Source organism: Enhydra lutris, unplaced genomic scaffold, assembly GCF_002288905.1.
Source record: "Enhydra lutris kenyoni isolate GAN:26980312 unplaced genomic scaffold, ASM228890v2 scaffoldscaffold34, whole genome shotgun sequence".
Lineage (NCBI taxonomy): Eukaryota > Metazoa > Chordata > Mammalia > Carnivora > Mustelidae > Enhydra > Enhydra lutris.
In genome coordinates, this window is record NW_019154118.1 from 3,068,229 (window position 1) to 3,094,817 (window position 26,589).

At 42.0% G+C, this 26,589-nt stretch overlaps 1 protein-coding gene across 4 annotated transcripts in view; it reads right to left on the bottom strand.

The window, feature by feature from the left end:
* Window positions 1–15,786: 15,786 nt before the first annotated feature.
* The window catches only part of LOC111153831 (neurotrimin), a 403,882-nt gene continuing 393,079 nt past the window's right edge, over window positions 15,787–26,589 (bottom strand). Inside the window, exons 8-9 of one of the 4 annotated variants that reach the window (XM_022513084.1) lie at window positions 21,187–21,219; window positions 15,829–16,402 (exon numbers count right to left, since the gene is read on the bottom strand). In XM_022513084.1, coding sequence (XP_022368792.1) covers window positions 16,302–16,402; window positions 21,187–21,219 — 134 coding nt within the window. In that variant the 3' untranslated portion in view covers window positions 15,829–16,301. Of the gene's footprint in view, window positions 16,403–21,186; window positions 21,220–26,589 lie in introns of all 4 variants that reach the window. The other 3 variants (XM_022513087.1, XM_022513088.1, XM_022513086.1) reach the window with 3 other exon arrangements.

Below are 26,589 nucleotides of genomic sequence, written 5' to 3' on the forward strand. Positions count from 1 at the left end.
CTATAGATGGACACTTAATTTATTTCCATGTCTTGGCTATTGTAAAAAAAAATCCTTCGGTGAATATAGAAGTTCAGATACTTGACTCAGTTCCTGATTTCATTTCTTTGGATATATACCTAAAAGTGGGATTGCTCGATTATATACTAGTTCTATTTTAGGTTTTTGAGGAATTGACTTTCTGGTTTCCCCAGTGGCTGCACTGATTTACATTCCTGGCCACAGTGCGAAAGTGTTCTCTTTTCCTTATATTCTGGTGAACACTTGTTCTTTCTTTTTGATACTAGCCATTCTAACAGGTGTGATGTGATACCTCATAGTGGTTTTGATTTGCGTTTCCCTGATGATGAGTGATATTAAGCACATTTTTACATACTTCTTGACCATCTGTATATCTTCTTCAGAAAATTTCTATTCAGTCCCTCTGCCTGTTTTTAATTTTTTAATTTTTTTTAAGATTTTATTTATTTATTTGACAGAGAAATCACAAGTAGGCAGAGCAGCCAGCGGAGCGGAGGGGCGGGGAAGCAGGCTCCCCGCTGCGCAGAGAGCCCGATGTGGGGCTCGATCCCAGGACCCGGAGATCATGACCTGAGCCGAAGGCAGAGGCTTAATCCACTGACCCACACAGGTGCCCTGGCCTGTTTTTTTTAAATCCAATTTTTGGTTTTTGTTTGTTTTTGCTATTGAGATGTAGGAATTTCTTATATATTTTGGGTAGTAAGCCCTTACCAGATAAATGGTTTGCAATTTTTTCTCCCATCCTGCAGGTTACCTACCTTTTCATTTTGTTGATTGTTTCTTTTGCTGTGCAAGTTTTAAACTTCTGGATGTAGCCCCACTTGTTTATTTTTGCTTTTCTTGGTTATGCTTTGGTATTGTATCCAAAAAATATATATTGTCAAGACTAATGTGAAGGAGCTTGTCCCCAATGTTTTCTTCTAGGAGTTTTATGGTTTCGGGACTTACATTCAAGCCTTTAATCCATTTTGAGTTAATTTTTGTGAGTGTTGTAAGATACGGGTCCAATTTCATTGTTCTGCATGTGATTACTCAATAATATCATCTGTTGAAGTGACTACCTTTCCCCATTGAATATTTTTTTGCTCACTTTTCAAATATTATTTTACATATACATGAGGGTTTATTTCTGGACTCTCAATTCTGTTCCATGATCTAAGTGTCTATTTTTATTCTAGTACCATATTATTTTGATTGCCACAGCTTTGTATTACAGTTTGAAATCAGAAAGTGTGATGCCTCTAGCTTTGTTCTTTCTCAAGACTGGCTTGTCTGTTTGGGATCTTTTGTGACTCTATAGGAATTTAAGGATTGCATTTCATATTTCTGTGAAAAATGGCTTTGGAATATTTTTCTTTTTTTAATTTAAATTCAGTTAGCCAACTACAATACATCATTAGTTTAAGGTGGAATGCTCGATAAATTATCAGTTGTATATAACACCCAGTGCTCATCACATCACCATCACATACCCTCCTTAATGCCCATCACCCAATTACTCCATCCCCCCACCCACTGCCCCTACAGCACCTCTCAGTTTGTTTCCTATAGTTAAGAGTCTCTCGTGGTTTTTCTCCCCCTCTGATGACTTCCCATTCTGTTTTCCCTACCTTCTTCTACAGCCCTCTGCCCTGTTTTTAATATTCCACATATGAGTGAGACCATATGGTAATTGTCTTTTTCTGATTGACTTATTTTGCTTAGCTCAATACCTTCCCGTTCCACCCACATTTTGATAAGAATTTCATTGAATCTATAGATGGCTTTGGGTAGTCTATTTATTTTAACAATACTAATTCTTCCAATCCATGAACATAAGATATCTTCCCATTTAATTGAATCTTCTTTGAATTCTTTATCAATGACTTTACAGTTTTCTCTGTATAGAATTCTCAACTCCTTCACTAAATTTATTCCTAAGCATTTTATTTTTTATGCTATTGTGAATAGCATCATTTTCTTTATTCCTTTTTCAGATATTCTGTTGTTAGTACATAGAAATTCAACTAATTTCTGTTTGTTGATTTTTTTTTTTATCCTGGCAGTTTACTGCATTTATGGATTAGTGTGATGATTTTTGGTAGGATTTTCTCTATATAAGATGATGTCATCTGCAAACAAAGACAATTTTATCCCTTCCTTTCTGATTTGGATATATTTTATTTCATTTCTTTGCCTGATTGTTTTGGCTAGGCCTTCCAGTACTATGTTGAATAGGAGTGGGCACCCTTGTCTTGTTCCTGACCTTAGCGAACAAACTTTCAAACTTAGACCACTGAATATGAGATCAGCTATTTGCTTTTTATTTATGGTTTTTATTATGTTGAGCTATATTCCTTCTACGCCCAATTGGTGAGAGTTTTTATCATGAAAGGATGCTGTATTTTGCCATTTTTCCATCTATTGAAACAATATAAGATTTTCACCTTTCATTTTACTATGTGGTGTATTGACTTGCATATGTTGAAACATCCTTGCATCTTAGGATAAACCCCACTGAATCACAGTGTGTGATCCTTTTAATTTGCTGTTGAATTTGGTTTGTTAATACTTTATTGAGAGTATTTACGTCTATACTCATCAGGAGTATTGGTCTATAATTTTTTTATTATCCTTATATGTCTTTGGTATCAGGGTAATTTTGGCCTCATAATTCCTCTTTAATTTTTTAGAAGAGTTTGAGAGTAATTGACATTAATTCTTTAAATGTTTGGTGGAATTCACCAAAAAAAACCCAAAAAACAAAAACCAAAAAAACCCCATGAGGTCCTGAGTTTTTCATCGTTGAGAGGTTTTTCTTTACTGATTCAATCTCCCTAGTTATTCACCTGTTTAGATTTTCTATTTCTTCATGATTCAATCTTGGTAGGTGTATGTTTCTAGAAATTTCTCCATTTCTTTTATTATCCAGTTTACTGGTGTATAATTGTTCATGATAATCTTTTATGATCTTTGTATTTCTGTGGCATAAGTTATAATGTCTCATTTTCCATTTTTGCTTTTGTAGTTATTTTTGTCTTCTCTCTTTTTTCCTTAGTTTGGTTATAAGTTTATCAATTTTGGGGCACCTGAGTGGCTCAGTCGGTTAAACATCTGCCTTCAGCTCAGGTTACGATCCCGGGGTCTTCGGACCCAGTCCCACGTTGGTCTCCATGCTCAGCAGGGGGGTCTGCTTTTCCCTCTGCCCCTCCTCCCCACTCATTCTCTCAATCTCTCTCTCTCTCTCTCTTTCTCTCACTCTCTCTCTCTCAAATAAATAAATAACAATCTTTAAGGAGAAGTTTGTCAATAATGTTTACCTTTTCAGATATCTCCAGCTCTTAGTTTCTTTGATCTTTTCTATTGTTTTTCTGTCGTTAATGACTTTATCTCCATCCTCATCTTTATTATTTCCTTCCTTATGCTAACCCTGGGCTTAATTTATTCTTTTTCTAGTTCTTTTTTTTTTTAAGATTTTATTTATTTATTTGACAGAGAGAGAGATCACAAGTTGGCAGAGAGGCAGGTGGGGGGGGTAAGCAGGCTCCCTGCTGCGCAGAGAGCCCGATGTGGGGCTCGATCCCAGGACCCTGAGATCATGACCTGAGCTGAAGGCAGAGGCTTAACCCACTGAGCCACCCAGGTGCCCCTCTTTTTCTAGTTCTTAAAGGTGTAAAATTAAGTTGCTTTTTTTTTAAGGTCTTCTTTTTCTTAATGTAGATATTTATCACTATGAATTTCCTTCTTAAAACTGCTTATGCTGCATCTCACATGTTTTGGTATGTTGTGTTTCCATTTTCATTTGTTTCAAGATATGTTTTTATTTCATATTTGACCCATTGGTTGTTTAGAACAAGTTGTTTATTTTCTATTCTATTTATTTTTGAATTTCCAGCTTTCCTCCTGTAACTGATTTTTAGTTTCATACCATTGTGGTCAGAAGTTACTTGGTATGATTTCAGTCTTCCTAAATTTGATAAAACTTACATTATGACCTATAGTATGACCTATCCTAGAGAATTCCAGGTGTACTTGACAGGAATGTGTTTTCTTCTATTGATAGATAGAACGTTTTGTCTATATCTGTTAGATCCATTTAGTCTAAACTATAGTTCAAGTCTAAGATTTCCTTATTGATTTTCTGTCTGGATGATCTATCCATTGTTGAAAATGGGGTATTGAAGTCCCCTACTATTAGAGGATTGTCTGTCTTTCCCTTCAGATCTGTTAGTATTTGCTTAATATATTTTGAGTGTTTTGATGTTGGATGTATAAGATTGCTATATCTTAATAAATTGACCACTTTATCATTATATAATAATGGCCTTTTTCTCTTATTACAGTTTTTGGCTTAAGTCTATCTTGCTTTATATATGATATACATATACAAAAACTGCTGCTCTCTTTTGGTTTTCACTGACATGGAACATCTTTTCAATTCTTCCACTTCCACTGTGAGTCATTAAAGCTGAAGTGAGTCACCTCTAGGCAGCATATAGTTTGGTCTTGTTTTTTGATACATCTAACCATGCTATGCATTTTGATTTGAAGAACTTAATCCATTTACATTAATTCCAATTATCAACAGATAGGTACTTACTAATGCCATCTTATTAATTGTTTTCTGGCTGTTTTATTGTTTCCTTATTCCTTTCTCCTCTCTCTGCCTTATTTTGTGAATTGATGATTTTCTGTAGAAGTATGATTTTATTCTGCTTTGTGGTTTTAATAAGGCTTACAAAAAACCTCTTATTTATTTACATATTTATGCTGACAGCTTAATGTTGATTACATACAAAACCTCTACTCTTTTACTCCCCACTTATATATATATATATTTTTTAAAGATTTTTATTTATTTATTTGACAGAGAGATCACAAGCAGGCAGAGAGGCAGGCAGAGAGAGAGGAGGAAGCAGGCTCCCCGCTGAGCAGAGAGCCCGATGTGGGGCTTGATCCCAGGACTCTGAGATCATGACCCGAGCCGAAGGCAGCGGCTTAACCCACTGAGCCACCCAGGCGCCCCCCCCCTTATATTTTTGATGTCATAATTTACCTTTTTATATTGTATATTCATTAACATATTATTTTACTAAAGTTATTTTTACTGCTTTTGCCCTTTAACTTTATACTAGCATTAAGTGGTTAACACATCACCATAATATAGTACTAGTGCATTCTGAATTTGATTATATATTTACCTTTACCAGTGTTTTTTATATTTTATATGTTTTCATGTGCCTATTCTTTGATTTTAGCTTGATGAACTCTTTTTTAGCATTTCTTTTAAGATAGGTCTTGTGGTGATGAACTCCCTCAGCTTTTGTTTTATGTTGGGAAGTCTATATATCCTTCAGTTCTAAAGAAGAATTTTGACTTTGGCTTTGAGTGTTATTGGTGGGCAGTTTTGTTGTTGTTGTTTGTTTGTTTGTTTCTTTTATCACTTTTAACTATATCCCTCTTTCTCCTTGCCTGTAAAGTTTCCTCTGAGAAATTCACTTAGAGTCTTGTGGGGGATCCCTTATAAGTTACAACTTATTTTTCTTGTTGCTTTTAAGATTCCCTCTTTATCTTCGATTTTGGTATTTTTAAATTTATGTGTCTTGGAGACTATATCTTGAAGTTGAGTTTGTTTGGTGACCTATGAGATTCATTAACTTGGATATACAAATCTCTCCCCAGATTTGGGAAGGTGTCCATCATTATTTCTTTAAATAAACTTTCTGCTCCCTTCTCCATCTCTTCTTCTTCTCAGACTCCAATTTTTTCAGATTTCTTATTTTAATGGTATTGCATAGATCACATAGTCTTTCTTCATTCTCTTTCATTGTTTTTTCCTTTGTTCTTCTCTGACTGAATAATTTCAAAGGTCTTGTCTGGTAACTCACAGATTCTTCCTTCTGCTTGATTCATTTTGATGTTGATGGTCTCTATTGCATTTTTCATTTTATTCATTATATTTTTTCAGTTCTACAGTTTCCCACTCTTTTGTTAAATGATTTATTGCTCTTTGTTAAACTTCTCATTTTGTTTGTGTATTTTTTCCTGATTTTATTGACTTGTGTTTCTGTGTTTTCCTGAAGTTCATTGAGCTTCCTTAAAAGAGCTGTTTTGAATTCTTTATTGGATAAATTGCAAATCTCCATGTCTTTGGGGTAGGTTACTTAAGCATTACTGTGATCCTTTGGGGGTATCACATTTCCTTGATGTTTCATGTTCCTTAAAGTTGTACTATCTTCACATTATCAGTAGCAATCTCCTCCTCTAGTCTTTACTAACTGACTTTGGGAGAGAAGGACCTTCTTCCCACTCTGCTAGGGATTCTGAGACTTTGTCAGACCTTCTGTGGGTGTGCACTTTCCACCCTCTTTGCTCTCTCCTGTGGCAGAATTCTTAAACTTGTGTGTCCTTTCTCTGTTCTGCAATGCACCAGGCCAAGTGCTGTCACCTCCCTTTTGCTTTCTCAAGGGCAGCGCTAAAGCTCAAGTTTGTGGTTTCTCCTTGGATTGTAGATTTGGGCTGTTTTTCTGCACATGCTCACTCGCCATCTATCAAAACTTACTCTTGCCAATGTTAGGAGTATGTACAGAGGACATGCCATAGGATGTGAGGTTTTGTGGGTGAGCCATGTGGAATGTGGGGGTAGGTGTGGGCCAGCTGCAGGAATCCATGGGTAAGGTATCACAAGCAGTTCATGGGAAGGCCTCCTAATGGAGACTGTGATCAGTTAGCAGGATCTGCATCATTTTTTAAATGCCTTCTTAGAGTTCTATCTGCCACTCTTCCAGCCTCTTCCAGGCTTTCCAGCTCCCCCTCTCTCCCCACCAGTCATGCAGCTCATGACAGTACTCTGGATGGAGTGAGAGAGAAATAGGCTCCTCTGGAGAAGATGAATGTTTAGTTACACAATTTAACTTTCCCCCATGGGAGGAATCATGGACTGATAAGGTCTCATTTGGCACTGAGATGTGCTGCCTTGGAGAAAAGGTTAGTAAGTTAAGTCAAACTTTTCCTCTTACTCTCTCTAAGGCATCCAAACTCATAGTTTTAACTCTAATGTTGTGCTGGAACTTCTCTATCAGAAACCTGGACTTCCATAAAAGTTCTCAAGTTCATGCTTGATCTAAGATCATGTTCTATAGAAGCTCCTGGACTGTGATTGAGAGGGGCTGGAGCTGGTTTATGGGTCACTGCAGGGTCCACAGCCAGAACAAAGGTCGGTAGGTCTGTTACTTGATTCATGATGGGTAAGACTCCTTCTGGTCCTTAGGCATATGGTTCTGGATCCCACAGCTCCCATAAAGACACTTCTGCCTGTGGATGGATACCAAATTGTAGTAGAAAGGGGGATATGGCAAGAACAGCATGTTGTTAATGTCACTCCTCAAGGAAATTTTGAGGTAATGGGATCTTGGAGTTCTTTGGTAATTGTTCTGTTCATGTGGCTCATCTGGGTCAGTCACTAAATGGTTAAAGCTGGATAAATATGTCAGAGTCAAACCAGCTTTTCTGCCTCAAGTTAACCAAGTGGTTAGTATCTACTGATGCAGTTTGTAGTGTAGAACTGTCTTAGCAGTCTACCAAGCCTGTAGGTGTAGTTCAGCATACTATGTATCTAACTCAAGGTAATGTGTATTCCTAGGTATAGCCCAACCAGATCACAGTTCTTTCTTCAAAGTCATGATTACTTTCAGAATGCTTATTGTAAACAGGGGTACTGGAACAACCCTATGGAACTGATTTTTTTTTTCAACTTCTTAGATCTCCAGTTTCTTAGGTTATTAGTACAAATCTAGGCTGTGTTGGAGGAATATAATGAGAGAAAAGAAAAGGAGATAAAGAGAAATGTATAGAAAAAAATGTTACTAAAGAAGACAGGTGAACTAGTCTAGCAAGTTATTTAATCAGAGAGACTTTCTCATTGATAGTTCAGGGATGTGTCTTAACACTGTTATGTTTGTTAATGAAAATAACCTATGCTTCTAATCACAAATTCTAATTTGATGCCCAGTGTTCCAGAGCTCAGATAATCCTATGCCATCGACTCTACCTGACTGATTATTCTTTTATATTTTTGAAGACAAAGAATGATGAGACATTAATATAGATGCTCCTAGTGTGCCAGTGTTTAGAAGAATGATTCTACATGTAGCTGGGGGAAAAGACAGGTATTAATGCAAAAATGGTCAGGAGGCCAGGTGTCTGACGTATTTGTAAAGCAGCAGTGTTGAGGTACATGAGAGAATGGCAACAAACACGTTGTAATGAATTTGCTGCCCTTGGGCTGCTGTGATAGAGGGCGATTACTTCTGACTGGTGAATTACACCATGGAATATTGATTTTCTTGTTCAGAACTAGGGCTGGGCAAATGGTTTGCCTGACCCTTTTACACACATGCTGTGATACTGTTGGCTCAATCAAATGCTCCCTAAATGAAGAAAGCCTTTCACTCTTGGAGGGGGACATCCTGTACCCAGAACATGAGGAAGAGAATGCTAGTGAGAAGGATGAATTATCCATTATTCTGGATCATAGAGTGTCGGTAAATTCGTTTTTATTAAGGAAAATGTCCTGACCACCTTAGGACTAACAGACATGGGGAGAAAACAGTGATGATTCAGTCTCGGCTTTCTGTGAATTGTGAGCTGTTTGGCTGACAGGAAGCGTCAGAATTACTAGCTAGTACAAATAAAAACACCAAGGAGTTTGGTGTTATCCAAACCGGTGTCATTGTCGGAGTAAGGAACACACTGTAAGAAGTCAGTCAACAAAAAGAGTTTGTAGGCAAAGAACTTGAGCAATTACATCATTACTGGTTTGATTCCTACATGATGAGCTCTAATCCATATGGGACTCCCTGGGTGATTCCAGAAGCGGCTGCTTTCCGTTTATTTGATTAAAAATCAAAGCATGTAGGACACAATCCTTATCAAATATATTTGAGAAATTAAAGCAGCCTATAAGAGAAATCCAGAGTGAAACATTACAGTAGGGTTCTTTAACATGGGTTAGAATAGTCCACAAACCATCTATAACCATCTAGAACATTTTATAATCATTTCTGGAGCATGTGTATTTGTTTGGATTTCTTGTCTTAAGAATGTGACTGTAGTTTTTTCTTCAAATTCTCAAAGAATAGCCTAACATCCAAAACTTTGAGATGGTAGCCTTTTAAATCCTTATTTCCATGCCAGAAAAAGGGGGCCTTCCTAGTCGAGTGTGAATAGCAATACATCTTATATATCTCCACAAGACCAATTCAAAAGTGGACTTCTCTTGTTTGGGGAAACAGATGTGAACTATGGAAGAATAAAGAAGGTCCAGAGTGTTTCAGACCTGGGGAGGCCTTTTGAGACTAGCTTGTCCAACATTCATTTTGGCAATTAGGAAATCAAGGCCCTGGAAGGTACAAAGATCCCACCGGAAACCCCAGCCTATGTTGGGCTAGATGCATCCTTTGCCTGCCTGTTTCATATTCTCTCTACTTTATCTATACTGATTCCTCAAAAAATGAGGGGAAGTTGGCATGCAACATCAAGTGCTATCTTTAATGTGCAAAATCTGATTGTATTTTACCAAGAACCTGTCTAGGGATGGTGCTCATAGTGACTGGTGAGGAAGGAGGCAGGGCCTCACTTTTACCCTCTAAGAATTTACTTTTGGCACCACAGGACACATTTGCTGTGTGTATATGTACACCACCTCCAACATACAGGCTCAGGAATAAGTTGTATCCTTTTATTTCTTCTCTATTTTATCATTTTATCTTCATTTTTCTTGCTTATTAAACTCTATGATGGACCCGTGGAGAACCGAATTTTGTTTTTTACCAGACAGAAGCTATTACTCTACATCTTAGTTCCTGTCTGTCTTCCTTTCCAAGTGTCCAATACAAATGAAAGTAATTGTGGACAGAAATGAAAAGAATGACATGGCACTGGCTTGGATTGGTGACATGATAAAGCATTTATTTTGTTTTTCCTTCTCTTTCTACCTCCTCCTTCCAAAGGAAGACAAGGACGCCCTCACCCACGTGTGTGCTCTATGGCTTGTGCTTTTCTTCCCTTTGCAGTTCTCACGAGTGCAGAAGATATGGCTTGAGGGCTCCACCTGATCCTTCCATCAACCTTGCAAATGAACCTTCAGAAGAAACTGAAGCTTTGGAGAGTAGCCAGGAACACACATTTGGAAAAAGGGACCAGAGATCAAGCAGTTTCCAATACCAAACTCAGTCTAATCCTTGCCCACTGCCTCTTATATCCTCATGCTCTTCACAGAGTCTAGGGGCAAGATGAAAGGTGAGGGGCACTCAATGAACTTAGAATTGAACCAACAATACACGAATATGTCAAATGAGACCTGCACAAACATTTCTGGACTCTTGAGCAGAGCACTTATCAGGATGATGTGATATAATTATTAAACATCTTATCTGGAGACCTCTCATCTCATCATTCTATCCCATTATTTTAAAGATGAATCTTGAGAATAACAGGGGCAATCTACTTTGAAGGATTATGTAATTTAATAATTACAGTACATACTTCCCCCATACACGTGCACATAAAAGCATGTGTGCATATGCGTGCACACATATGCTCCTAGTGAGAACTCTGAGTATTTTGTCTAGCCCCCATATCTTTTACTTCCCTAGACTTGAATATGTATCACAATTTATCCTCTTGTTTTACCTGTGTCACATAGAGAGCAAAACTGAACAGCAGCTTGGGGCTAGCATAATTTCCTGTTCTAGAAAAATCCTCTGTCTTTTATTGACAACACTACTTTCCAGGTGCTCCAGTGTCCATCCCTCAAATTCTCCTTCAGGAGTCACTTTAAAAATATGTAGAAATGGCAGCTTTGATCCTGCATGTCCCCTTCTTGTAAGCCATTCTAGGAACAAGGACGATGCATTGGCTCTAGAACTCACCCCAATTCACACCTTCCATTGTCGTTTATCAAAAACACAACTTTCTGAAGTTTTACTTGCAGAAATCTTATAAAGTCTGAAATTACATGGTTGAATTTTAAAGATTAAAAATGATTAGTAATCCTCTATCATAAAGCCTTATACAAAAGATAAAGAGAACTGAACTAGCTAATAATAGACTCTGGACTAGTTCTTAGTTCTGCTGATCAGCAGTTCAGTTTTGTATCCAAAATACTGTGCTGATACTTGGAAATTCTACAATCAGAGTCACTGGGAACCACATAAAGGCTATGGCCATAGCCAACTTACATTTCTAGGAAGTTTTAATCAAATAGATATTTGATGGCAGAGGTACAATTCACTTTCTAAAAATACTAACAATCCCTGAAGTACAGAAATAAATGCATGTACCTTAACAATGTGTCAGAAGCAATGTCTAAGTTACATGGAAGCTTGGATGGGGGTAAGATCAACATTCAGAAAATGAAAGCCAAACTAAGCCTCCTTCATAAAAAATAATGCACCAACACGCTCCAGACATAAATTATAACAAGTGATCATATCTTGAGTTCAGGAATTGAACAGTCTGCTGTAGAAAGCTCTGTTGTTCTAGTCACATAATGTGGATAAGATGGGAGAGATTGGAAGTTGTGAGGGACTGAAAAATTAGAATGAAGATGCAGAGACTCAGAGATCTCATTTACTCACAAATCATGGGCATATTCATTTGCATGTATTGCCTTGGAGAAAGATAGAATTGGACACTCATGGAAATAATGTCTGAATTAAAAGCAGAGAGAGGTAAGGATTGATGCTTTAGAATGACCTGATTGAGCAGTTTGTGAAGATAAAAGAGACGCTAACTATAAAATCAAATCCCAGTGAGCAAGTTGTGAACCAAATTAGATCTGGGATTTAGTTTACCTTTTTTTTTTTTTTTTAAAAATGCTGGAAAGAAGTATTATTTAGTGCCTCTTTCAGATACCACTAATCTTAGCTCTTTTAAGTTGCTTATCTGATAAAGAGTAAATGGCTGGTATGTTCATATACACTTGGCCATAGAAACACAAGGTGTTTCATCATGAGCAGGGACCATATACTATGCCATATCTCTCCTTTTGCATAGATTTTTCTCCTGTCCTGAGAAGTATCTCAAATTTGTACCATTGTAAGCATAAAAAATGGTGGCTGTTTTGCTGATCCTGGATTTTACATTTTTAAAAAAAAATCAAATGCACACATTAAAGGGATGTTTCTGTGATTGAATGGTATGACTGCCCTCCCTTCTAAACCGAGATATACAATAAAGATAGGTCAGTCTAGTGAAATGTGCTTAATCTCAGTCCCATTTTAGTGCTAATTCATTTGCTAACTTATCTCCAGCTTGAAGAACAATAACCGTCATTCATCATCATCATCATTATCACCATCCACAGCAACAAAAACAAACATTTGTGGATCATCAGCTGTGATTATAGTTCCAGATTTGCAAGGTACACTCATCAGAAGGCCGTCCTTGGACAAGTACTCATTATGCTTCAGGTGAGACATCTGAACCCACCATGCAGAAGAATTATGGAGAAAGACTTAACTACAACTTGTGAGCCATTGCACATCTGTTTGGCTAGAAAGGAACAGATAGATATTCTGTTGAAACAAGATGAATGGGGTTCTTTAGGAATTCGCTTAAAGTGGTTAGGGTTAGAACAGGCCCCACCCCCATACCTTCTAATCACAGGAGAGACTATTATGGGATAAAACCTAAATATGGGATAAGACCTAAATCATGGCTCTCCCAAAAGATATCCTAAAGTTGGGGGGGGGGGTGCTGGATGAATCCTAAAGTAGACTTGAATCTCAGAGTCCAGTACACCTGAAATCCAGGCCAGCATGTGGGAATGGTCTTGCATCAGTACCTGTACCAAGAAAGATAACTTCAGACACTATTCAGGATGTTTTTCTTTAGTGAACAAGAACTCTCTAGCCATGCTCCTTTTCCTGAAAAGAGACAGGCCTGAGAATTGTCTCTATAAGCTCCTAAATCATAGCCATGTCTTCCTGGGTTAAACAGGGCATCTGGTTAAATAAAGGTCCTTTCTTGTGAGCACATGCCTACTCCCTTTAAAGAGTGAAATTTAGTAGATTGGGACTCATGTGGCACAAGAAGTCGAAGATGAGAGGAGCTCCCTCCTGTGACAGGATAGGAGGTTCTCCTACCTGCTGAACCCGTTAGTCATGCCCAAAGCTGCTTGTACAAGGCCCGTGCTCTTGAATAACCAGCATTCTAAAGAACCACTAGGCAAGAAGGGCTATTGAATTCTCAAATAGGTAAATTAAAGTCTTCCCCATCAATGCCATTTTATAGAGTTGGTCATCATTGACCAGTCCCTCCTGGGAGGATAGAGGAGGTGTGATCAAAGCATATTCAGTTAAGTATGAAAGAGAAAGCTCTGATTCAAATGGAGATCATGTGTCTCCAGGCTCCCACAGACCAGCAAACTCTAGGAAGTGTCTCTTTGCAGATGCCTTGGTACATTTTTCTCAGAGGTGTCTGGGCTCAAATTTAGCAATACAGGAGCTACCAGTGTCCACGTTAATGTCCTGAACACCATGACCTGCACGCAAATCTTCTCGCCAGTGCCTACAGTAGTTTTAGCCAAGGGAGAACTGGTAAATCTGACCCATCCACTTTCAGTCTAAGGACACTCAAATCCCACGCCTTTAGCAATTCTGGGATACAAGGAAGGGGTGACTCCAAAGCAGCCAAATTTCTGTGAGGTTTGGGCAGATGCTGCAGATCATGCTGCCAGAAGAAGTGGGGAAGCTGGCCCCTGGTGGTGAGGATGGACTATCAAAAGAACACAGAGAGATCTGAAGCCAACAATCATTCCTCAATTTTGCTAGTAACAGCCAGAACCGAAAACTACTCCTTCTTAAACATGGCCTATTCCTCTCGGGTGGAAGTGAGCCCTGAGAACACAGGTACGGTAATTCCTGAGTGTTTCGGCTCTGACCTCATTTCTGCCTCTCAGTGAATCTGCAGCTACTTATTTAATTCCCAGAATCAATCAGAACAGATTAGAATTATTTGAATACTATTTGGTATTAAAATCTATTTTTTTTCTAATTTGTGACTAAAGGCAAGTTTTTTGGGGGGTAGGCATGGTGGGAAGAAAGTCCCTAAAACACCGGTTAATAGAATTTGGGATTATTTAATACTAACCCTCAATGTTTCAGGCTTTTTTTTTTTTTTCCTCCTCATCTTTTCTTTTTGTGTTAGCTGCACTAGGCTGCCTCCCAGAAATAATCACACAAAAAAGCCTTTCCCTAACTGGGCTTGGCATTTTGCTCAGGTTATGAAGTGGGGTGTTTGGACACAAGCAGGATGCTGCAAACCTCAGTCAGCACCGTCTGGAAAGCATTGGAGATGCAGTTCTCATGAGGGCCACCCCTCCTTTGCTTCTGTTAGGAGGATGAAGGTGGTTTCCTGGACCCATCTGTTATCAGAGCACATCCACAGAAGGAAGCCACTCCACCCCAACGAAGGGAGCTAAAGATCAGTGGCCTGAGTCAGATGCACTTTCGCCTCCATATTCTTCCCACCTGAGCCAGACAGGCTCTCTTGCCCCTCACCCCTGCCCCCCGCTTGAGAATGAGGTACCACACCAGGTGAAGAGGGACATGGAACACTTTTTAATGTCAAGTCAGAGACAACCCCTCCCTCCCCTAGCCCCCAATCCCACTTTCCCTCACATCCAGGACCCTTCCCCGAGGCCTCTCCCGTTCCCAGACTTCGGGGGAGGAAAAAAAGGTTATCTAAAAACCGCATTTTCTTCTCTTTCATACACACGCACACAAAGGTGGGGAATTAAATAAAATGAACCAAGAGGATTCAATTCTCCAGTAGTCACAAAGGCATCAGAGATTCCCATAATGGGCTAAAGCAAGTGGTTACTGACTGTTTAGTTGGTTCAGTTACTTGCTGTTTGCTCACGCCCCGAGGCATGATGGAGAAGCCAGGCCTCCGGTCAGGGCCTTCCCCTCCGAGAGCCACACCTGGAAAAGACGCTGCGCCTGGTATTAGTGTTTTGTTTTGTTTTGTTTCTCTTTTCACTTTTTATAAATGTCTCTGACGTGTAAATAACCCAGGAAAATAAAAAGGCAGGAGCTGATTACACAATTACCAGTAAACTCTATCATCTTTTAGGAGATCAACACACAGCTAACGCCATATACAGCATGCAGTAATGTCTGAGAAAGGACCCTGCTGAGAAATAAAATGGCTAGAACTCTAACAAAAAAAATATATGTATATATATACTGTATAATATATGTCATCAAAAGAAGCATAGCCAACAAACTCAAGATACAGTGCGGATCACCCTTCCATTTCTAAACAGCAGGTAGAAGCATAGTATTGTCTGCATTAAATGCCAGAATAAGGAGAAATCTGTAGCGCTGGTGGAGATGTTGGTTAAATCGTATGTGTTTTTTTGGTGGATTTGACATAGCCTCACCAGGTGGTTAATGCCCGGTGTGTGGTCCACCAGTTGTAAACCTAGTTAAGAAGTACACTATTTTTAATGTTGAACAAACATACTTCACTTCACCCCTTTCATTTGTGTATTTTTTAGTCTTGTGTTGTTTTTGCACTAAATTCTAGGCTCATATCAGAAAATATAATTAATAAAATTAATAATGAACCAGAATCCCTTATTATCCATGATGTCCATGTAGTAAAACGAAAACCAAAAAAAAGAAAAAAAAAGTTTAATAATATCTTTCGTGACTGTTGATTGTGGGTTTGTTATAGCTGTCAGACTGTCTTGTTTAGTTTCCTTTTTCTTTTTTTTTTCCTTTAATTTTGCATTTTGTAATACACACAACAGTGGCACAGTCTCTGAAAGGGGCCACAGTGGCACATCTGGGCCTGCACAACTCATTCTGTGTTCGTCTCTACTGAATTTGGGATGGCCGACTCCAGAATTTTCCTTGCCGGGGGCAAGTTAGTGGGCAGAGTGGCTGAGCCCGGCCCACCCTGAGCACAAACAGGTCACAATGCAGCTGCGGGTGGGTCCCAAGTCAGGTGTGCGTTCTTTCCGTTTGGGCAAAGAAAGAAAACTCAGCTGTGCCTACGGATCTGCAAGGCCTGCAAGGCGATTTTCAATTTCCCTTTGAAACATGTTTTCCCAAAGTATTCTTTGTTCCCTCCCTCGAATTTGTGTCCCATGAGGCTCTGTGTCTCGGAATTTCATTTGATTCTAGCTCATAAGAAACAGGGGTGCTCTCGTTGCTGTCGGAGTTGCCATTGCTGTGGTGGGCGGTTGCTGTGGCAGCAGCTTCTCCTCAGTGGGGGAAGTGGCACTCACATCAAAACTTGAGGAGCAGGTGCAGGACCAGAAGAGGTAGCAGCCAGATGCAGCCTGCCCTCCTCGACGTCCCGTTGTTCACTTCGCTGACCGCGCCGGGGCCTGTGGAAAGAACACACTCGTCATGGGCTGCCTGGTCTAAGAGGGACCATCTGTCACGCGATCTGCTGTCATTAGGCCTTGCCTCTGATGAGGCGTCCCTCTAACTGGGACATCTTATGTTCCCGCTCTGTATGTGGGGGAGGGGTGCTCACTAGAAATAACCTTCCACAGCTTGGGTGCCGTGGATACACACTATATAACGGGGAGCTTTCCTTGACACAGAGAGAACAAGAGGCTCAGGTTAATGTGTGCTGGTGGTCACAACTCCTCTACTGTGTTGTAACGTGCTCAGCGTCAAGTTCAAGAAGAAGGTGGCAGCATTAATTCATGTTCTATAAAGAGCTTCGAGGAAGTGAGGCCCTTGTAGTGTCTGCATCATCGTCTGACCACTTCTGAGCAGTGTCTGCCTTGAATGTGCATATAACCCTCCAGCTGCTCACCCTGTTGGGCAGGGAAGGACCTGCTGGACACAACAATCTGTCTCCCTGCTGCTGCTGCCTCGGACTTGGCATCCGTTCTATCACTCTATCTTGGGCCAGGCACTGGGCTTCCACCTGCAGCATTTGGCCTCTTCCCCACCTGGACGAGGTCACGGAGGCCCTAGCTCAAGTATCCTGTCCCTGAAAGGGCAGAACCAGCCTGCTGGACATTGAGGTGGGATCAAGTGAAGAAATAGGTGGTCTTTTGCTGTGCACGTGCAAGTGAGGGAAGGCTTAGCTGGACACTAGGATGGAGAGCCTACCACCGTGAACATCTGCAGGTGCAAGGTGCACCTCAAACCTGGCCTGCAGACAGATACTCTCAGGAGGCAGGGCCAAAGGCAGGAACCACGAGGTGCATGAAATATCCCAGCAGTTTCCCTATTTTTGAAATATAAGTGTCTGACCAAGAATGTCCCTCACAAATGGAGCCATGATTCAAGAAGAGTACACACAGGTTTGGAGGCCCAGATGGGGTGGGTACCTAATGCAGCAGGGCACTTTGTCAGACTTGCTCTGGAGTGCTCTGTTGTGCTGAATTTAATGGAGGTATTAAAGGCTGGTATCCCCCCTAAGCCCATGTCCACACCGGGGTCAAGAAAACAAAGCCAGAGCCTGCTTGTCTGACTTGGAGGCTAACCATCAGAGACGCTTCTGGCTAAGGCAGATCAGCATCAAACCAGGTTTTCTCGATTCCATACGGGATGATTCCATCACGTCCTAGAGCCCCTGGCCTGGAAGCACTGCCCATCTAACTTTAATTCCTAGACCTTTGAGAAAAATCTCTGATTCTGGGGCAGTGGCTATGAGTTCAAAATGGACTGGGTCTTCCAATCTCATGTGTCTGTGCTGTCTGATTCACAGCACTTCCAAGGTCAGGCAGTGCAAGTTCTCATGATAAGAAGCCTGAAACCCATGTATTCTGCTCTACACCAGCTGGGAAATAAACTTCCAGGCAACACAAAACGAAAGGCGTCTGCCATGGAATGTTTCTCTGTAAACCACCATCAGGACTCCTTTTTTGCCAATCTCTGTTGTCCATAGAGCATTCTTTGGAACCCCAGGAGAGAAGCCACTCGCCATGCCTTTTAGGCTGAGATGGTCCGTTCTCTCCCTGGAGAACCCCTGCCACTCTGGGCCACTCCAAGATCTTTCACATCAAGACCTTTGCCCGCTAGTGAGACTAACTCTGAGCCACAAAGGTTGTTTCTGAGGCCTCTGTGCATCTGGGTTCCAGCTTAAATAGCAGGGACAGGCCTAGTGGCTGCACTCCATTTTCCCATGCACAAGGCATGAGGATTGCAAGGGTGTTCTGCGTGCTTAGCGCTGCGTGCTCTGGGCCTGACATGCATCTGTTGGCAGCTGGCTCTTTTTCTCTTGCCTTTCTTTTGCTCTCTTGAGCACCTGCACACAGCTTTGCAGCCCACTCCCCCACTCCCTCCAGCACATTCCCATCCTCACTCCCAGCCCTGGCCATGGCTCAGAAGATGCCCTGTGGTAAAGGAGAAGAGAATAAATGCCAGTTCTCTGCATTTCATGGCTCTGGCATTCCCACCTGCAGTCCCTCCTCTGGGGCTGTCCAGCTCCTGGGAGTCTCCAGGGAGAAACATGGAGATTGCCTCAGGCCAGGCAGACATTCCAGCAGGGACCTGGCTTCGTTACCACGTAAGAAGAGTCAGAAAAGCGTGTTGCAGCCAGAGCCTCTGCAGTGCTGCATGGGAGGCAGCTGTGAGTGTGCAAACAACCCCCAATCTTCCTCACAATGCCTGGACGCCTCTGTAGGGGCGTGCTCTGGGCACCGTGTCTTTGGCTTCTTTGCTAAGCCCCCAGAGTTCCTTTGTGGCTCTGCTGCCTGCTGGGACACACCACAGAAAGCCTGCAGAGAGGGGCTCTGACCTCTTGTGTCAGAAAGCTCTTCCCACAGAAGAAAGGCAAAAGCCACTGAGTGTGCCAGAGCCTCCTCTTGCCTGCATTGTTACCCTGGACAAGCTCACAGAGCCTTTCTGTTTCTCTCCTGTCTGAAGCCCACAGGGGACCATCACCTACTGCATTGGGGCCACGTCTGGCCTCCTCCTCCCCCGCCCCCACGCTCTCTCCCCTCACCCTAACCCATTCTTCTCTCAGGCATGTCCGAGAGCACTGACCTGGACAAAACTGGTCACAAATAGGAGGGAACAGGGGTTGACCCCAGAGAAACATTGAGACAAGTGTACTCCAGGTGTCCTCTCAAAGAGGACAACTGCATCAGCTCTCCTTTCAATTGCCATGAAAGTTCACAGACTGGGTCTTGTCTCCCGTGACCTTGACCCCTTGAAGTTTTTCTTTATGTTAATTCCAGAGCGGTGTTGCTATGAGTCCACGTTCATCATGATACTAACCCATGTGATCCTACAGCCTTTACAAAACTTCCCAGCTCCATGGTAGAACATTCCCTACATTTCCTCATCTTCTTGCCCTCTGCATCATCAGCCACTGTTCCTGCCACTTGTTCTTTGGTTTCTCCCTATCTCCAAAGCCCACGGGCGCCACATACACGTGTGCTTACTCAAGTGTGCGCGTGTAAGCCATATTCCCTTTCCTTCCCATCCTCACACCCTCCGACCTTCTGCCTGAAATTCTCACCCAAATCACTCCCACTCCTTCCAGATTCTGTTCTGGTCCCCAGTTACCACTTCCAGGCAGACTTCCTTGACTTTGCTCCTGTTTTGCTTCCATAGCACCGTATGCGTCCAGCTTTTAAAATACATACTGTCTGTGATATGTTTCTTTTTATTTATCTAACATGTATTTCCTCATCTGTGTTATAAGCTCCTTAAGAGCAGGGCCTATGTCTAACTGGGCCCAGGGCAGGTATTTAACAAACGCTTTGCTCAAAGAAGGAAGAAACCAAATGTTTTGATGCATACTGATATGTTCATGTTTACTTTGTCTGTGTGTTTTATTTTCTCTTAAGATTCTACTCAGAGAAAAAAGCAAAAGACTGACTGAACCAAAACAAAACCCTCTTTCCCTACTTTCTGTTTTATCTCTGTTTCTCTTCTACATATGCTTCACTCTTCTTCTATTTCCAATAAAAGTCCCTGAAAGTTTTTACTTTCAGTAAAAAGTAAAACTTCTGGTGAAAAGTTTTATATTTTAAGGAAAAGTATGCATAAAAGTAAAATCCTATCAATTAGGATTTCGGGAAGAGTTCTTGCAGTTGGAATGATGTCCCAGTCCCTCAAAGACACTCAGGTTCGAGATGAAGATTGTTCTCTTCAGTTCTCATTTGTGGAGACTTAGCCTCAGAAAGCTTAAGTGACTTCCCCAAGCTCCATCGACTTCTGTCTCCAAATATAATTTTCTTTCCACTAACTTGGGGCTGCTACTGTGTATAACTTACACATCTTCCAAGAATGAGGAGAAGAGAAGTGAGGCCATGGGGCCTGTCACACCTGGACACAGAGAAAGGTGGGGCCCACACAGGCTATACCCCACTCGCCAGGCTATGGAAGAATTCCATGAGATGAGGGCCTTTTGTCCAGGCAGGTGTGGATCCCAGCAGCCAGGGGCAGGGCCCTCTCTGAGCCTGCATGCTGGCCAGAGCAGCAGCTTGTCCCTCCCCCTGGTGACACGGGCCACGCAGATGAGGCCACTGTTCACGACGCGGCCACGCCTCCACTCTGCCTTGGATGCCTTTATTCCCTTTACCTCATTAGAGAGCTGTGAAGGCCTAACAAGACTAATTACCAGGACAGTTGGGGTCCCAGAGAACTCTGATGACTGTTAATTTATCCATCAGAAACATCTAGCAGGAATGAAAGCCTCAAATAAGACACTGTTTAATTCGTAGCCAAGTGACTCACCCAAGAACCTCCCCTTTCCTTCCATTTTCCCCTCCCTCCCACCACTTCCCTTCCAGCTCCAAGTTAGAAAGAGAGGAAGAGAGAACAGGGTAAGCAAAAAACAGCATGCAAGGCCAAGGTCTAAGAAGATCATCGCATTAGAGCATCTGCGTGTGAGGAGAGGCCAGCCTGGTATGGAACAGCCAAGATGTGGAGCTATTCTGGGCCCTGGCAGGTGCTCATTAGTGCTGCCAGCAAACAGAAGTTAGACATCTATGGGTGGAAGCTACCCAGGGGGAATGGCAGGTCCTTGGAGACAGGTTAATTGAGATTGTCATAGAGATGGCCCAAGGTCAGGGAAGGATCCCACTGGGCTGCTTCCTAGGGTTAGCTCAGAAGACAAGGCATCCAGGAAAAAGGTGAAGAGTTTGGGATACCCATCCCCACCCAGGCAGAGCTGCCTGGGAATAAATATACCAACCTTTCCAAGGGGTCAGGGCTGTAGTTTTCACTTCTAAAAAAAAAAAAAATTAAAAACAAGCCACTGTTAAGGTAGAAAGCAGTCAGAAGCCCTTGCTTTGCCCTTGGCTCTTGCTGTCTTGACCACAGCCCAGCTCTCATATATGCATCTCTCCACTTTCCTGGGAAGTTGCTATAAGGTGGAGTGGGGGTGGGGGTGCTGGGGCAGAATATGAATGATGATCAGATTGGATCATTGATCCAATGAGAGTCAACGCAATCATCTGATTGTAGCAGGAGACTCAGTACATCTTGGAGCCTGAGGCCCCAAGCCAATAAATACTTCTTTGTACAACAACTTTCTTTGGCCACCGGACTATCCCCTAATTAGTTGAAGTCTGTAAGCCTTAAGCATAAAATTGGCTGGTAACAAATGGGTTATACTATAGCAATCTGAACATAGGTGTCCAAGCTACATTTGAGTATAAAACTTTGGCATTTATCTATGTGCTTTATAAACACTGTGCCAGAGGGTCCAGACCTGTGCCTGACCTCCCTGAAGAACTCAGACTATATCAAGCTGGTCCAGAGGGCAACCTCCGGCAATAAGACCCACACCTATGCTTTTGCACTTGCACTTGCTAAGTAAGACCTGCCTGTGGAAATTTACTGTGATGCCAGCTCTTTTCTGATGATAAGACCACAAAAGACCCACATTTCACCAACTTCAAGCCTCCAGGACAATCCACAGATACTTTTCTGCTAATAGTAGAAGTATGAGTGGCTGAAAGTGGCCCAATCTGGAATATGTTTTTTTAAAGATTTTATTAAATTTATTTGACCCAGAGAGACACAACAAGAGAGGAAACACAAGCAGCAGAGTGGGAGAGGGAGAAGCAGGCTTCCTGCTGACTGGAGAGCCCGATGTGGGGCTAGATCCCAAGACCCTGGGATCATGACCTGAGCTGAAGGCAGCTGCTTAACCGATTGAGCCACCCAGGTGCCCCCAATCTGGAATATTTTACTTCCCTCTTTACCTAGAGGTCTCTGCAGCTGTTCAGCCTGGATATAGAGAGGGTGCAAAATTCTTTCACAATGTGTTTGTGTATCAAATCAACATGATTACACTTTAAACATACTTTTATTTGTCAATTATACCTCAGTAAAATAAAAAACAAAAAAATGCATGAAATTCTTTGCATGAAAGTGATCCCACTCTCTGTGCAAAGGTCCTTGCATACAGAAGGAAAGACAACCTAGACATAATTCAACCTAAACTAAACTAAAACATCTGACCAATTTGAGATGAATACATATGTATGCCTTCAAGATCTTTATTTTTCTTTCAGGGCACCTGAGATAGATATCCCTCTCGACCAAAGTGGACATCAGCAAGGTGGGGAAGCCACTCTGAAAAAGATGAAAAGGGTGATGTATGATCAAAGATCAAAGGCATGATTCACAGAGGATCTGATGTCAGGTCGAGGTGGTAGAGAAAAGCCAGGTGTGCTGGCACCATGTTGTCTATGCATGTAGTGAGGACAGTCCCTTGGAGAGATTGCTGGGGCCTCGAGAACCACCCAGAAGCCAAGGTGGGGCTATTTTCATGAAGTGCCTCACTCATGTACGACTGACTTGAGTCCCTCTGTACCAAGAAGAAGGGTGACTATCAGGAGGAAAGATGAAGAGCAATAAAGTAGTCATAGTCCTTCAACCCCAAACCACAAAGAGTTCAGATGTAGGGAACATCTGGGGGCAGGCAGCCACAGACTGGTAGGGTGCAGTTTAGATTTTGCTGGAGGAAAGATAGACGGGAGGTTTCTACTTGGTAGTTTGGTTTGCTGGAACTATCAGAAGATAAATGAATTGAAAGCATACATTTCCATGGTGATCTAAATACAAGTTGTGATTTTTTGTAGGCAAAGATCTGTAAACAACTTCAGCTGAATTGTCCCTATCCAGCTACCCTTTTCCCTGAATCTCTAACACATGCTACTTGAGTGAAGGTCAGTACTCTTTAGTGTCCACCTTGGCAAAGGACAATTTGACATTGATCCTTAGCTAGAATGTATCCTTGAGCTTTGCCAGGCAGCAATGTTTCAAAACTTCTAGTTAACTGAAATGTCCTACTTCCGCCTTACATCTCACCACAATGAGGGGGGAAATGTAGCCAAGATATTCTTTATATTTACCCTGATGCTACACTCCATCCCATTCCTTTTGACTTGGTACCAAGGAGAGATGCAGAAATGCTAACATGTTTTCTATATCATGCTCGAGATGGCATCACTATTGCCCCTGTTTGCAGAAGTGTGGGCTTTGTTTGAGCCTTCAAGCTGAGTGCTAGCCACCCATAAGCTCATGTTTCTGAGTTCGTTCTTGGCTCTCAAAAAAACAAACAAACAAAAAAACACCAAAAAACAATCCCTGATTGTATTTTCCTTGCCAAGAATTTGACTAAAATTTGTGATATTTTTTTGTTGACATATTAATGAGCAGCCAGATAGAATTGGATAAAATATTCAAAATGAAGAAAGAATGAAAAAGAGAAGGGAAAAAAAAGGCAAAGAAAGAAAGAAAAAAGAAGCACTCCCCTCAAGCCTCTGAGTCAATATCTCTGGTCAATCCATAATGTGCTCTCTTTGCCACCAAAGCCAGTGCTTGCAGCTGAATCTAAGCACCTAGGTAAGCACAAGGCTTCTGTCTGATTCTAATGGGCAGAGGAGAGCTGGTTGCATGCCAGGATAGATATATTCACCATCTAGAAAGAGGATGAGAGAATGTCTTTTTATACCTTCAGTATTTAGACACATGTGTCATAGAAATGCTCACTGCTGGATGGCTGGACCTAATTAACTACCTTTAATCCTCTGCAGGGAAGAACTGATCATCTTTCCTGCTGCAATTTTTTCCTTCTGATACAGAGTTTACTTACTCCCCCATTATTTAATAAGTTGGTTTGACAGTCACTGTGAGGTTCCCAGGCATTAATCAGCCAACATTTCCCAGCCCACTGATACCATCAAATCTGACTTCATGCCTAGGAGATAAAAGACGAAAGACAGTGGATGGGAAATGAACAGCTACCAAGACGCTGAGCTTGCAGTGTGGGTCCCGGCACACTTGCCTGTGAGGGAGCTTGGTGAGGGATGGTGGCGCATCCCTGAGTCCTTATTTATCATGGCAGGAGTCCTGCACCACCGAATATTAATACGAGAGGATGACGTGCAATCTGTTGTGCTTGCAAAAGGGGAGCAAGAGAAATACTTCAAGGGTGGCAGCAAACGCTGAGGAGGAATGAAATTCTCTTATCAGAATCTCTCTAGTCTGTCCAGATATTGAGTAACAAAACAGCTTAGAACTTCTCTTAAAGCCAAGTGTACCCTGTCCGTGGAAATCCATGCATTTGTACAAATCTTGGTTGGTATTTCTGAGATAAGATGAGCATAACGTAGGGGTATTTCCTGAGAAAATAGGTAGCTCTCTATTCTGTGGGAGACTAGCAGAGGAGGAAGTTAAATAAATAAATAAGAAAAGAATGGGGGAAAAAAAAAAGAACACAAGTGAATGGGAGAAATGCCCCAGGTACACGGTCTGTTTTCTCTAAGATATTCTTCCGTTGTACAAAGAGTCTAAAGTTTTAGTGAAGACCACAGAATCCAAATCTTGGAACATTCCCGATGTCTACAATCTACAACTTCTGGCAATGACCCGTTGCCCTGTATTCAACAAGAAGGATGTGAGGTTGAGAGCAGCCTGAGAAGCCGAGTAGAGAGCTGGCATACAGATCCTTTTACCCAAATTCATTGTTGCAGCAGAGAGGAGTGAGGCAGGACAGCTTTGTCTCTGCAGGTGGAGGCTGGTCACGAAGTGTCCTGCTCCCGCTCAGCGGCAGCAGCCAGAAGTGATTGTTTCTGCTCTGTTCTGTTATTGTTGGTTCTGGTGTGGGACAACGCCCCCCTCTGTCAGGTGAGTACACCTTTAGGGAAATACTAACTCCTAAGCAGCCACTGCCTATTTTAAAAGCTCCTATTCCCTCTGGAAATAAAGAGCTAAGTGATCAGAATGAGCTCGATCACTTCTGAAAGCACAGCCTGTAGCATCATCTGTCTTCGCTCCAGTTCCTCATGCCTCCCTTTTACCATTTATGGTTCGCTCCTTTCCTAATGCTCTTGATGCTCTTGATTTTACATCAGTGGATATCCCTGCACCGGGGGTTCAATAAACATAAGTTGAATCATAAATTGGACCTGAATACTTTCACTGACTTCACTTTTACTTTCTATTTCTTTGTTTCATTTTCCTGTTTGCGGTGCGTCGCTATGGCACCCTGTATCACTAAGGTGAAGAATGCAGCCTTGAATCTTTTTGTGATGAAAGTATTTTTCCTCATCTGTCAAACAGCTTCTCATGCAATTTATCTCCTTCCATCTCCTTTCTCACCTTGCAGGTCTACTGCCAGCTTCCAATGAGTGTTGGTGTAGCCAGACAGGAAGGGATGTGGGGGGATGGGTGTGGGGGCAAGTGGGATGAGAAAGGTCAGGGATTGGGGTGGAAGGTGGGCAAAGCCTCATAGCTGCCTTCCTGCTGGGCCACCCTATGGTCCTCCCTGTCCTTTGGAGGAGAACAGCAGCACACGCAGCATGGATTCCTTCCACCACCCAGCTGGACTCACTCCAGCCCAAACGCTCATGCACAGTCTTAGTGAACCTCCTCTGCGAGGTCCGTGGACCCTCGTGAATCACTTATGGCGTGCTAGTGGGCCTTGAGAAAGTTGAAAAGGTGGTGCAAACACAAGCAGGAGAGGTAGGAGCTGTGTATGGGGAAGGGCTTGAAGTGGATTAGGATGTAAAGTGGCCGGGGAGAAGAGCTTTGACGTTAAGAGGTGGCACTGAGGGAAATTCCTGTCTTTCAGTCTGCATCTGGAGATTGGACTGGAATGATTCAAAATGTACCTGGCAGTTTCTAAAGACTTTTTACTATGCAGTTTCTGCTGAATGTTGGAACAACTCTAAGGTAGATAAGGCAGATCAATTCTATTTTATAGAAGAGGAAATTGAGTCCCAATAATGTTTAGTGACTGCTCAAGAGCACAGAACTACTAAATGTTGGGCTCTGAACTGGATCTCAGTGGCATCCCACTCCAGGTCACAGTTTACTAACTGACATGTGTGCTGCACCCTGCCTCCCTGCCTTCCTTAGAGAACCTTGCTTTGAACCAACTGATTCATTGTAGGGAATACTTAAATCTTCAGGCACACAATGTTTGCTTCTGTTGCTCAGGGCCCACTGATAGGATTCTTGTTATGAAAACTGTTTGGTGGGTTGGGCTGTCTTCCCACTGGTTTAGACTCATGTGCTCTACCTTTGGCCTTTACATAGATCTCTAGGCTTTGAGAAGTTAATGGTCCTTTTCTTTCCCCCC